The following is a 14,226-nucleotide window of genomic DNA, read 5'->3' as shown; positions in this document are numbered from 1 at the left end:
CAAAAGGGGTCCTTTGTGTGCCACCCCTGCGAAATGCCAAAGCAAGCCACTAGAGGGAACTCAGCCTATGCCCTACGCGGCCCTGGCACTGGATTTTCCCTACTACTCACTCATCACTTGGACTTCTAAGTTATATACATATGTGCACTTAAAGCTATATGCGTACGCTTTAAAGAAACCTGCCACAGTAACTCCATCTGTTAAAGCGAACGTACCAGTGTTCTGTCTCTCACACGCACATGATGCATTTCATCTTTTATGTTACTAGTAGTTTTTAAACTTTTTCTCTTAATTATTTTCTTTGCTCATCATTTCTTTGTCTGTGTGGTGTCAACACTCTCTGGAAGTGAACCAAAAAATTACCTAATGTGCTTCTGGTTACTAGTGGGTGTGTAGAACACATTCCTTGCATTTCTGGAGAGAAGGGGACTTGGGAGTAGGAAACTGAGGAAGGGTGGAGACTTCCTAGAGATCCTTAGAAGGTAAGGTCAAGGAAGCTGGACGGAACTGAGGAAGACAATATCAAGAAAGATTTCTAAGTGAGCAAAGAGTTCCTTCTTCTTTTGGTCATCATGTATTGGTTTTCTGCTCCTTCACCTTGTACAGTATCTTACGTCTGTGCAGAGGGAAAGCATCATCCTTCATGGTCCTCAGGGCTCAGCCCACACAGCCATCTCAGTAATGTTAAATGTAAGTGAAGCTCTTCCTAAGAAAAAAGTGACTAAGCTGGCATTTGGATCAACACAGCAAGATTGGATTAAAATTACTTTTACCCTTCCCCCACATTTCCACATTGTGTCACCACAGTATTTGAAAAGTAGGGCATGTTTGTGTTAAAAATGGTAGAAAAATGCAACAGTTTAGAAGAGAGCAAGTAATAGCAAGCTGTAATAGCAATACAGGTCCACTCTTCAGTGTTGCCACAGGGGGAAGGAATAAAAACAGGCTGTCTCGTCTGTACGTAAGTTTGCTTCATCTCAGGGATATTTAAGTGTGGGGGTTGCCTTCCCACTGGGTGCTACTTTTGGGGCAGTGGAGGGAAAAAACCCTTTTGTTGGAAGGCTTCTTTGTCTGAATGCTCTGAAATACACTGAGATGTTGCCATTGATTCTGGCACATTTCACAGGATTACAGAGGATAGTGACTATGGGATCCAGATGGGCGGGCGTGTGTCACCAGAACTGGGGGTTCTCACCTGGCCCCTCTCTTCACCCCAACACTTCCTCAAGGCAGGAATTTCAGTGAGTATGTTACTTGTTCATTCTTGTGTACATAGCTACAGCTCTCCAGAGCTTCAACATTTATTCAAAACAGCATGGTAGTTAGGAAAAAAAAAAAAGAAAAATTATTGAAAAATAAGGAGTGAAAATGAAATATTGTGAAAGTAGGAATTTAATTCTGCACGGGCATAGTTAGTTGATCACAGTTACCTGTGTGGACAAAGTAACGGCACCTATGTTGCCATTTCCTCAGTATGAAAGTTAACTCGCAGCAAAAAGTCATATGGCTGCTGTTGAATAAGATCTCTATTATTATAAATTTGAAATTCTACCCCTAGCAAAAAATAGGAGGAAACTGTAGGTTCCATGTTAAAGCTTTTGGGGTATTTGCTTAAGAAGGACTGTCTGGTGGTAGAGAGAGACTGAGACACTCATAAACTTCACCTTCTGTCCTGCTACAGGAAGATCCTCTTTCTTGGGAAAGACTGTCTGTCTTCCAGGATCTAATGAGTGCCAAAAGATAAAGCAAATGTAAATTCAAGAGACTGAGGATACAGTGCATGTGCATGGCCCCTTCTGCCAACTGCTGGCTGCAGCATGTTCGCACAGCAATGGAGAGCAGCAGCCAACAAGCAGAAACTCTGTCATCAGCCTTCCCCACTGGCGCCTCTGTGGAGAGGACAGAGGGGATGAACTGAAAATGACAGTGGTGTGTACAGGTTATATATTATATCAAAGGGTCAAAAGCAGCCATGGAGAAAAGTGTAATAGTCATCTTTCACATGCAAATTACTAAAACTAATATGTAATAAAACTGTACACAACATAAAACCTAAATGCAGCCTAATTTATCTCACCAGCCCTATCAAATACCAAACATTTCAAAGCAAAACATTATATTAATTCCATTTTACATACTACACACTTAGATGAGGAAGACTTGCAGATCACACAGCAACCACGTCTACTAGCAAAGGGAAAACCTGGCTGGAGCTCCAGAAACTGTGGTTCTCTTCCTGGGTTAGTGGAGTGTCTGCTGAGTGATCTTAAGCAAGCTAGTTCACTTCTGTCTGCCTGTTTTTCCAGCTGTAAAACATAAAAGGTGCAATCATTCATGTACATACTTTACCTGACCACTTCTAAAAACCTGTGGAAACCTGAGAGTAGTAAGTACTTGTACAGCATTTGGTGATACCTAAAGCAGTGCTAGCCATTAGGAATGCTGTGTCAAGGTGCAATTCCTAGTAATGAATAATAGGTACTCATCAGACAAAGTCAGTTACAAGACTTGTCAGCTCATTCTGTCTTTCCCCAGATGGTCTCAGTCAAGAACTGGTAGCAAATTGCATTTCATCTAGTCATTAAAATTCCCTAAATTTGCAGCAACATCATATACTTAGGGAGATATTTTTTTCTTGCAGCTTCATTCCTTCCCACATAATTCAATGGTGACATCTATGCTGCTTCTCTCTTACCTCGAAGTTGACCTTGTTTTTCAGTTTTTTTTCCTACCTGTCTTATCAATTATCTTATCACTCCTAGGACAGGACATAAAAAGGTATCAGCATTTTCTTCAGTGCTCGCATAAAAAGAATGCCTCAAATTTGGACAAGATCTATCAATCTACTACTCCATTAATTCCTGCAATGATCTGTTGACATTCTAAATATGACAACATGCAAGTTCTTAATATTCTGATGCTAGGAATGCAACCTACAAAAAATTAATTTGTATATATATATAACATAAAATTACAGATTTCAAGCTATATACTAAGTAAGGGCTAACTTTTTTTTTCTCATGCAGCTATGCCACCAGACAGTAAAGAACACAAGATTGAGGTGATGAGAGAAAAATAAGAGAAAGGCCTAACTCTATATACTAAGCTCTTTACTGAATGAAGCTCTAAGTCTTATTTCCGGGAAGAAAAAACAAAGTAAATTGTATTTTGATGGCCACTGCCATCACCACTTACAAGGATATTTGCAAATTAAGGTTCATAGACCTACCTGGTTAAAGCACGGTGCTTCATTAAAGGAGTAAATGACATCTTTCATAGAAATCACATCTCAAAACTTTATGCTTCATGACATCCTGAAAGACATACAGCCATATACTGAGCTACAACTAAAGACTTCGCAAAGTCCTATAAATACAAGAAAAGTTCTTGATCCCCAAATAGTTCCTTTCAGGTATAAATTACAGAAATCACACTGGTTTGCTCACCAGTGCCAAACTACAGCATAAGTACACATAACGAGTGTGGTTCTTGAACTGAAGGGCTTATGAACTACTTGGGACCAAGTGACCACATTTGTCATGCACAAGCCTGAGTATGTGTAACTTGTAGTAATGTCACCCAACTAACATTAAACAGAAGTACCAATGCAGTCAGGGCTTTGTAACATCTAAAGGCCCACTCCCTGGCGTTTGAACAAATGAAATTTTATCACCTCATTGGAAAAAAAGGGTAGAACAGAATGCTGGCTTCAACACAGGCGAACACCTCTGCTAGGGCATATTTGCTGTGCTAATTAATTCCTCGGGGTTTCTTTCCAAATTCAGCTGAATTCTTGGGCTTCCTGTCTTCACTTTGATAACATTCTTCTGTACCCTCAATGCAAAACAAAAAGTTCTCTGCACTGCTGATAACATTCTGTTGCTCAACGTCAGTAGTTAGTTCTTTTTATTGGATAATTTATTTCTTCTTAATTGATGGATGTTCCCTTTATTAATCTTTTCTATTGAATCAGCAGCTAAGTATTTCCTGCTACCAAAAATACCTCAAACTGTGGTTCCTGTTATACAAGGTATCAGCAGATTTTCACAGTAAATGTTAACATTTTACAATCTTCATCTTTTACTTGCTTACTTCCTAGCCTCTTTAGGGTAAGGACAAGCCTACTCATAACATAAACATTTCTTAGAAATTACAACAGAAGATAATTCCTCTTAAACAGTTCAGAGAGACATATGATATGAAGAAAAAAATCTAAAGAATGCATTTTGAAATCAACGTTCAAAGGGTACAAGAAGTTGTGGAAGAAAATAAGCAATGTGTTTAACTGCATGATGGAAGTGGTAAGACTTTCTATGCACAAATAAAGGTGAACTTATTTCTAAAACTACAATGAAACCCAATCTATAATCCTTAAGATTCATATAATCTCTAGGTGTCATATTTGATCTTAAGACTGAGTAAAGCAGGAAAAAAATTATCCCAAAGTGTGGCAGGTATCAAATGCTTTATAATGTAAAAGTTTAAACAATACAACCTGAAAATAACGACAACTGCTTAAAATGACACCACTTAGAGAAAATATTAATCAGATGAAACAAAATTCAATTTTTGGAAAAATTCACCACATCACACACAGACTAGCCAAGACTTTAGCAGCATCTCTCAGGAGATTCTGATGTAACGGAGCTCAAATGCACATGGGATTTCTAGCTCCTCCTGCACTGGGAGGCAGAAGCATTTCAGCTTTAGTGGAGCACCAAGCCAGCCGTTATTAATGAAGCTGTCCAATGGGCTGAAACTCATCCACGCATGAAAACCCAACAACAGATATTTCTGCGCTCCATGAAAGCTCATTTTTCAGTACCATCGCCACATGACAATTAACTGAAAGTAAGCTGGTAGTTAACTCGCACAGTTGATTCCTGTGCAGTTCTCACAGCATTGCGCTGAAGGTTTTAAACGGAAAATATTTTCATTATAACCAAAATGCAGTATGTTCAGTATCCTGACCCTGACTGAAGTCAGACTTAATGAGCAATTCATTTAATTTCTGTACAGCAGGCACATGACCAGCTCATGATAACACATCCACTAAGCTTGTTAATGTTCTTCTGTAAGGGCTGTTCATTTCAGAAGACAACATACTGCATTGCAAAGAAGTCCTCCAAACATGACGCTCATGTTTTTCTTTCATTTACTGACTCTAAACTCAACCAACAGTATGTTCATGTAATACAATGCCTTGCCTTCAGGGAACTGGGAGGAGTAATTGGACTAAGTGGAGGAAATCTTGAAAGTGAATGTAAGTAAAAAGTATGGTAAGTAACAAATTAGATTCAGAACAGTCTTAAGAGATGACGCTGCTCTGACTTTTCAGGCAATCTTGCTGAAGTGTATGTAGCACATAGGCCTAGTTGTACCAGCCCATTGGCCAGGAAGGGACTTAACCCAAGAATCTCAAGAAGATGGAAATGTAAAGTGTTCCACCACTTCGGCCAAGTTTCCACAGGACCAGGGATACTGACCCAGAAGTCAGTTAAGTAAGGGGGAGTTCTGCACCCTTTGGAAAGGCCAATGAAGCCTTTATGGTCCAAGAAGGTATGGGAAGTTTTAAGATTTTCAAGACTTCAGAAGTCTCATCTAAGCAGCCGAGAACTGAGAAGCCGAGAACTATTGGCACTTGTATTTAACGAATTTTGCAATCCCCAGGGATGTGTCAGCGAATCAGAGCAGAAACAAAGAGGTATGTTATTCTGTAGCATCAGAGTTAACATTCAAACTACATAATTTGATGTCAGCTCTAAGGGGCATGGAAGAAAAGAGGCTGATGATTAGAAAGATAATAATCACGGGGAAAAAAAGGGTACTGCCTTTTAAATAATGCCAACCTACATGGCTGATGGGAACTAACTCTTGTCAAGCTAGTTATCAAGTTCAGAAGTTCAGCTGTCAAAAGTAACCGTTGCCTAAAGCTACAAGGAATTGCTAAAGGCATTTTCTTTTGTGCCTGATGACATTCAGGAGGAAGAAAAAAAAAAAGGCACAACAGGAGATCAATACAGCATATTGCCAGCTTTAGAGAACTGGAACTTGAGTCATTCTGAGATCTCACTGGAATTTTTTCATGCCCCAATACTATAAAAAAGGAGGGGGGGGGGGGTAATAACTCCTAGAAGACATACTAGGGTGTCATGCTAGGATATTCAGACTAGGCAGCAAACTGGGCTGTTGAAATCGTAGATTTACCTTGGGCAAGCACGAGCATTAATCAAGGAATATAGGCCTGTTCTGCAAGACAGTGAACCTAGAAGTCTTTGGGATGGACCAAAAAATTGTGTATTGATTCTTAGTTTAGAACATACATAGTTAAACAGCCTAAAGCCATTATAATGAAGAATTTTGCACTTCTATCATTAATTCCTATGAACAAAGCAAAGAAGTTGTTCCTTAGTTTTCAACCAACAAAGGGCTGCAACATATCGGAAGCAGTAGTGCACATGGCACGAACATGACCAACATTGCTCTAAGAACCTGAAAACACCACTTACGTAAGAAACCACCTCAGCTGCAACCTGGCTGCTGGCATTGTTTTCCTGTGTATCATTTGTAGAATACTACAGCTCAGATAAGACTTTATCTTATGTAAAATCTACATTATTCCCTGCTTTATGAATCTTATTTGAAGACCGATTAGCAGAGTACCTGCAAGTCTGTGTTCTCTCCTCAACATGCACATCAGACTAACCTACACTCAGATTCCGTAAGTATTTTAGATCAGATGAATGAGTTTTCCAGCATAGTCATCAGCAAAAGACATCTGGTGAAAGTTATGAAGTGGAACTTGCCCCATGCTCACCCTTCTGTGCTACTTTTCAGTATGAACTAGTTTCATAACCACTAAGAAAACAGGTGCATTGCAGCATGAATGTGAATGCACAACTGCCCAACTTTCTTAAAATCTGAATTTTCAAGAACCAAAAGGATAAGGAAGCTAAAATTACATATCAAAAAACACTTCTTAAGACAAGGAATTCTTACTGAGCTACCAATGCCCTTAATTAATTCCATAGTTAAAAGCTGAGAAGGACAAAACATTCCTACTGCTCACTAGAAGACAACCAAGTACTTTAAATTCACATACTTTAATTAACACACACACACACACACAAAAAAAGAGACATGCTTAAGGGGAGGCCAAATTGTTTTATTTAATTTTTTAGTAACCAATTGGATTTTTGGCAGAAAGCTCTGCTATTTTCTGTTGTTGTGGGGTATTTTATTTTTTTTTATTTTTTTTTTTTTTTACTTCTTTAAAGGAATCAGCAGTGCTCAAATTGATGGGTTGGAATTTTGGTCAAATTCCAGTTAACTTCAAAAACACACAGATGGACAGGAATTCCAGATACCGTTTCCAGAGCAGAGAGCAAAACTTCACATTTGTATGAAAACTCCGTGTTTGGGTACTGATTGGGACACAGCACGTAAAACTATTGTCAGTAGTGCATGAACATTCACATTTGATCTGGAACCTTAAAATCAGAAAGCTGTACTCTCCTTCCAAAATTGTCGTTACCTTGTGCAAATCAAGTCAAGTCTTCATGTGTCAAGTACACACTTAAAATTGTCCATATTTTATATACAAGACATCTACCATTCAGGCAGTGCAAAATACATCCTTTCATAACAAAACTAAAATGTACCTCTCAAAAGTATGAACAAGAATATACACATAATACATGATGTACATTATTTACATAACCATAAAAAATATAATACAAGGAATTTCTTTTTTTATGTGATTATAAGACTTGACAATCTTTTGCAAATTTAGTTGCAACAAGGCATGTTGAAGTTTCCTGGATGGAGTTTTCTCTTTGTCAATGACTCAAAGAGGTCTTGGAAACTAGGCTTGAACTTTCAGGAGAGTTTTCAAGTGGACTGCCATCAACTCGCGGTTTTGGTCAGACAGTTCAGCTGTGCCACCCACCCAGTGGCTGGGAGGCTTTGGAAGGACACTGGGAGATGGCGGGTCACTGAATTTTGCCCCAGCGTAACTTTCTTTTTGGCTCACTTCAGCTAGGGTGATTGTTTTCTTGGACTTGGCATTTCTGAAGTTCTCTGTGTTTTTAAGTGGCTTTTTCTCCTGCTTCTGAATCACTTCTGGCGACACAGAATCTTGCCAGAAGTTCTCTATCTTTTTTGCCGAGGGGATCTTTGTCAGCGGCATGTTACATTTACTCTTTTGCCTGTTTATCTTTGGTTGTTCACACAGATGTAAACTGTGAACAGGCTGGCTGTAGGGGACGGCAGCCTTCTCAGTCTTTCCCATCTTGCTCTTTAACAACTGCGGAGACAAAGAACTCGCGTCAGCGCGCCACCCCTCTCCTCAAGCGGTACCTCCCCACACAAAGCACCGGCCACTCTGGGGGACGCTTCATGCAAGGAGGCGGAGGGTAACAACGAGCCTCCCCCCGCTCCACGCCTTGCACAGCTGCCCCGTTATCACGTACGCGGCCGTGTCAGCGCCAGCCAGCAGCCGGGCCGGCACCACAGCCCCGTCCGCCGGCGGCAACAGCTCACCGCCTGCCTTCCCTCCCCTGCCGCCATGGGGCGCTGCGCTCCGCGCACGTCCCGCCCTGCGCGCTCAAGGGGCGGCGGGCGCGCGGCCAGCAGGCTAAATCCGGCTGTTGCTGGGCGCAACGGCGGCCGCCGATTGGTGGCGCCGACCAGCCAATCGCAGGCCACGGCCCCTCACTCCCCCACCCCCGAGCCCCGTCCGAGCGGGCGTAACGGAAACTCTCTGCCCCCTCCCTCCACAGGCAGATAGGGGCCGAGCCGCCCGGTGACCCCCCTGCGGCGGGGAGGAGAGCGGCCTCCCGGAGTGCGGAAGAAGGGGATGGGGGGAAAAAGGGCAGAAAAAGTGATCAGAAGTAGCGGAGCCCCGTGTTTACCTCCTTCCTGAGGGGTTTGCTGGGCGCGGGTCTCGAAGGGGTGGGCGCGGGGGGCTCCTCTGCGGGGGCTGTTACCGCGCCGGAGGCGGCGGAAACCGCTGGCGCAGGGGGAGCGCTAAATTCGTCCTGGCCGTGCATGCCCAGCGGGGTTTTTCTCCCCAGGCCGGCGCGATGCTGTTGGTACTGTTGGTAGCGGCTGGGCAGGAGCCCCGCGGGGCTGGGCCGGATCTTTCCCTTCCTCCGACGGACTCTCCTCAGCGCGGGCCGTGCGCTGCCCCCCGGGCCCGCCAGGCAGCAGCTAGGCTGGTTTTCACAGTTGCTGTCCCCTCGCCTGAGGCGCTGTATAAGAGCGGAGGGCAGCCGCCTGGGGTCTTCGGTGCCTGCCGAGATCCGAGCCAGGAAGGGCGGCGGCGCCGTGGTGGTGACCATGGTCGGACGTGGGTACCCAGAGCTGTAGCGGGAAGAGGGGTCGAGCCCAGGAGGGAATGAGAGGGTCGGGTCGCTAGGGAGTGTCTGCCCGAGCTTTGTGGGCTGAGATGGTGGCGCAATTAGATCCGCTGCTAGGAGAACATGGCGGGGGAGTGAAAGGAGCTGCTAGCAGCGCCCCGGTGTTGTTACCCGAGTGGGCACACCCCTTTCCGACATCTCACCAATCGCTATGCGAAGAGAGAGCAAGAGGCACGCCTCTTCTCTGGATCCGCCAATCCCGAAGAAACGGCTGCCTCTCTGGCCCCGCCTCTGCCAATCAGAAGCGACACAAACACTTGGAGTCACGCCCCCTTCCGCAGGCAGCCCAATCGGAGCAGACACAAACAGCGGACACGCCCCCGTCTCCGAGTCACGGGCCCGCAGTGCGAAGCTAAGGTACGGGACAGGCGGTTCTCCTTGTGAGCGCCACCGGCCAATCAGAAGGCACGAAAACAGCCCCGGCCACACCCCCGCTCTGTCCGCAGCCAATCGAGGGGGACGTAAACAGGCAGTGGTGCGCCCCCTGGTGGTTGGCGGCGCGCTGGGGAGCAGGCACGCGTCGCCTGCTATGGAGGGGCCGGGGCCCGGGCCCGTGGTGGCCGGGCTCACAGCCACGGCGGCGGAGGGACCCGGTGGCGAGGCGGCGGGGCAGAGACGGGACGAGCGCAGCCTGGAGGCGCTGAGCCTGGCTGCCGGCGGAGCGGCGGCGGTGGCGCGACAGCAGCTGCCGGAGGGGAGGCGGGCGACGCTGGCGAGCGCCCTGGAGCTGGAGGGGACGGTGCTGCGCGAGGGGCGCCTCACCCAGTTCGTAGCCAACAACCTGGAGCGGCGGATCCGGCTGAGCGGCGCCCCGAGGAGCGAGCTCCCGGCGGCGGCGGGGGGCGGCGGCTCCATCCCCGCCATCGACCCCGGGGCGCTGCAGGACGTGGTGGCCCTGGCCGGGCAAGTGGCGGCACAGGTGGACGAGCTGCTGCGGAACGTGCACTGCGGGCTGCAGGCCTTGACGGCCCTCAGCGTCGGCTGCATCCAGACCTACCGCGACGGCGTGGAGAGCCTGGGCGAGGCGGCCGACCTCAGCATCCGCGCCATGTACGCGCTGGTGGCGCGCTGCGAGGAGCTGGACCGCGCCATGCAGCCCGTGCCCGCCCTGGCCAAGCGCATCCGCGACATGAAGGGCACCCTGGAGCGGCTGGAGGGACTCTGCAAGTAGTGCCGCCCCGGCGGGGGTCGCCGCCCCGCCGCCCTGCTACTGCCACCAGTGCGTTGAGCGAGGAGCCGCCGGGGATGCCGTTGCAGTGCCAGTGGCGGGGCCGTTGGGCCTGCTCCGTGCACTGGACGGAGCTTGGCTGCTCCGACAGGCCCCGGCTCGGCGGCTGCCCGCCCTGCCAGGCCTTCCGCCGGGGCTGCCGACGGCCGTCCTTAAGGCCTCAGTTCTCGCCCCGGTAGACGCACCGCCGGGCCCGCTCTCCACCTGTACAGCCTTCCTCTCCCTCAGTGCCGCGTACCTGACCAGCCGAGATCCGTAGCCAGTTCGCTGGTATTAATGTGGAGGAAGTGAGATTTTTGCAACTGACGAAGGAAAAGGTCCTAGTTGAAATCGCGGGGTAAATGGCAGACGGTGCTTCTTAGCTTCAGCTCATTAAAGAATCTGGATTCCACATGCCTTATGCTTTCTATTTATTGAGGGCTAGGAAAAACTAACCAATCGTAATGAAAAGCAGCTGTTAATATTTTGTTTTAAACCAGATTTGAAATTGTTGTGAACGCTTGCTTGCTGCTTACAGGCATACATGCTTATTTGTAATAGACTTGGGTGCCTGATGAGTAGTTCTCACTTGTGCTGTTAACAGCAAGTAAGGACACAGAACACTGCTGTCTCTTAATGGGGCACAGTTTTAAGAGAAGAGGAAATTTAATATATACAGCAAAGACACTTGCTTACAGATAATATAAAATCCATGGAATATAATTGAGGTTCAGATAAAAAATCTACATGCAGAGTTCTAAATAAAAGCCTTCAGATAAAATGTGCTTTGCCTCTGTTAGTCTCTGCTGCTTTTTCAGTGTAGAAGTTTAAATGGCATCACTCTGAAATGATCCTGTGATTTTGCTGTGGAGCTTGTGTTGGTTTGTTTTTTTCAGCTGGGAATATACCTATTTAATTAGATGAGGAATATATGACATGGTTGTATGACTAACATAAAATGGGTACTTTTGGGGGAATGTGTAACTTGAAGCTTTTGTATGTGCATCACTCTATGCAGAAGTGATTTTGCTGTATCAGTAAGTGTTTCCTCTGAGGCCTGAGAGTAGCCAAATTCTCTGATCACTATGGTTCCTATGCAACTAGCCTCTTAGATGATGCTCTTAGCAAGGTGTTTAGGACACAAATGCCTTTGTAACAAGACTTCCAGAGAGAAATGATCACTGTGACCTTGTGTATGTATAGTGGTGCTTTCAGTGACCAGTGGCTCCTAAAAACCTTGGGGCAAAGGCAGCCAGAAATACTACTCAAGTCTAGTAACTTAGGGTTGAAGAGCGGATAGGTTTACAATGGGTGCAGCTGCTACCCCACCATAATCTCATTAAACACACTGAGTGAGGGGTGGATGCTGTGATAAGACTGTGCTTCTGTATGTAGACAGTACTGAATTGTAACAAAATAGTTTGTTTTTATGGCATGCTGGTTAGCACAATACCGGTCTCTGGCCTGTTTTGGGTTTCTCAACATGGCCATGTGTTTCCATCAGCACAAGGTGTACTTCATGTGTGACCCAGTGGGAGGAGGAGGCTGGAAGTGGGCTGTGCCAAGGTCATGCTCTTTGCAGTCACAGTTCTTGTGGCACTGTCTTCTGGGGAATACTTGTGGCTCTGGAAAGGGACCAGCCGTCTTAACAGAGATAAGTGGAGAGAGAAAAATGAGAACTTAACTGCCCCTGCCCATGGGCCTAAGGATATACTAAAGATTTCCTAACACCTCTGCAACAGCTGTACTCTTAATAGTTTTGGGTTCTTCCTCTTGGGACAGTTTGAACTTCTTTATCATGGAGACATAGTAGTTTTGCTAAGTATGTTTTGTATATGTCGAGAGTGAAAACCAAAGTTCTGTCTTGCTTAACTTGTGCATATTGTTGAAATGCTCACACAAACTTGTTTGTATAGTCACATACATACACCTGTGCTTTATTCACACAGGCTAAGGTGAAGCCTTTAAAGCAGACTTGTTTCAGTACGCTGTCAGTTTTCAGTAGCGTTTCATTTAGTCACTTTCAGCGATAATTCCCTGCTAAAATTGTCAAGTCTGTAGAATAAAATGATTACTTTTATGTTTTTAATTGGTAGTGATTAGTTGTCATTGAAGTACTTCACTTCTTAATTATTGCTCTTCTTATTTGGTAAAATGATTTGAAAGCTAGTTTAAACTCTGCTCCTGCATCTGCAGAGACACTTTAATGTGATTGCAGAGCCGGTTTCAGCCTAGGTCCTCAGGCAGTAATTTCTGACAGTGATATCATTCATGTGATGAAAAAGGGATGACTAGCGAATTACAAGCTTGAAGGAAGAAGTAATTACGCTGTTTAAATTTGTTTTTTAATATCTGTCTGAAAGCTGTAGCCTGTTTGAAGGGCAGACTTCCCTGAGCTTGGTGAAGTTGATCCTGTTCCAGGTGTCTTTTACGTTTGCCATCCCTGAGGCAGGCATGGCTGAAACCATGCAAGCCTGTTCTGTGCCACCACAGTCAGTATTGATGTGTTACCACATAGCTGCTTGGTCCTTCTGCAGCGAGAGGCTTCTGTACTGCCTTTTGATCCTAGTCCAGGCTTTCTTGTGCTGTTAATTTTGGCACTTTGCAGCTTCTGGTTGTTGAGCCTGAAAACTTTCAGGTTCTTTGAGTCTTTTTTGCTTAACCTGTTGTTGAGTAGAACCATGTTTCGGTTTTCCAAGACCTTCAGATGGGTTTGCATATATTCTCTTGCTTAGTCACTCAGCTTTTCAATTGACCTCCTTTTCCTCCTTAGCTGCCAAGTGAGCTCTCACTGTAGCAAGATGGACAAGGTCAAAGTAGAAAACTAACAAAATGATGTGCAGAGCACTAAGCAAAGCTACACACAAAATTAGCTGTGTGCCAGGAATGACCTCCCTGCTCTGATAACCGACAGTGACTCTGTTAGGAATTAGGTTAGTTTGATGATTATTTTTTTTTCCCTTAAGGAAAAGTGTCAGATCTGACTATGAAAATCCTTTTTCTGATGAAGCTGTGATTGGTTCTGCTTCCTTCGCAACTTTTTTTCCTTCCCTCCTTTGTAAGGGTTTATATTCCCTGACTGAATCAATTCCATATGCATGCTATTTAAAGGAGCTTTACCAGATAAAACCTTACTGCAGCTGAAAAAAATCCAATCAATCACCCAAAGCAGGAATGAACATCACTGACATTTCACCTTTAAGGCTTTTCTTCAGTCTTACTTAATTGCATCAGGTATTCAGTAAGTAAATATATCAACTTTGTGTATGTCTTGCTGCCAGCCAGACACCAAAATACATAAGTCTTTGTCTGGAATGTCCAGATTTATGGTGGTACTTACACCCATGAGTAAGGTCTTGGCTGAGTTACCACTATGAGGTACAGCACGCGAGTTGAATCCAAGAGCGTATCTCTTAGCTCACAACTATTTTAAAATGTGTTTAAATAGCATGGCTGTATTACCAGAAGACAACCTCCTTAATGTTAAAGCTTTAAAGTTAGCAGCAGCTTTCCAGAGGTGTCAGTAGATCAGCTCTCATAGCAAACCTTGTTAGCTGAAACTGAAAGGTCTTGAAGATAGAGGCCTCTTGCAATAGGTGT

General features: G+C 45.2%; 2 protein-coding genes across 2 annotated transcripts; one reads left to right on the top strand and one right to left on the bottom strand.

The window, feature by feature from the left end:
* Positions 1 to 7,235: 7,235 nt before the first annotated feature.
* PNRC1 (proline rich nuclear receptor coactivator 1) lies at positions 7,236 to 9,341 on the bottom strand. The gene is made up of 2 exons (XM_061369779.1): positions 8,913 to 9,341; positions 7,236 to 8,305 (listed from the first exon to the last, which is right to left on the bottom strand). Exons 1-2 carry the CDS (start codon positions 9,339 to 9,341, stop codon positions 7,865 to 7,867), a joined length of 870 nt encoding a protein of 289 aa, XP_061225763.1. The 3' UTR covers positions 7,236 to 7,864.
* Positions 9,342 to 9,448: 107 nt separating this feature from the next.
* BORCS6 (BLOC-1 related complex subunit 6) lies at positions 9,449 to 12,715 on the top strand. Its single transcript, XM_061369778.1, is given in 2 exon segments — positions 9,449 to 9,599; positions 9,602 to 12,715. Coding segments are annotated over 2 exon segments (1,140 nt in total). The 3' UTR covers positions 10,591 to 12,715.
* The last annotated feature ends 1,511 nt before the right edge of the window (positions 12,716 to 14,226 follow it).

Source organism: Neopsephotus bourkii, unplaced genomic scaffold, assembly GCF_033783945.1.
Source record: "Neopsephotus bourkii isolate Nb327-2 ecotype Australia unplaced genomic scaffold, CSIRO-AGI_Nbou_v1 NB_1511, whole genome shotgun sequence".
Lineage (NCBI taxonomy): Eukaryota > Metazoa > Chordata > Aves > Psittaciformes > Psittacidae > Neopsephotus > Neopsephotus bourkii.
The sequence above is the reverse complement of the archived record's forward strand: the minus strand, read 5'-3'. Positions and strand labels throughout refer to the sequence as shown.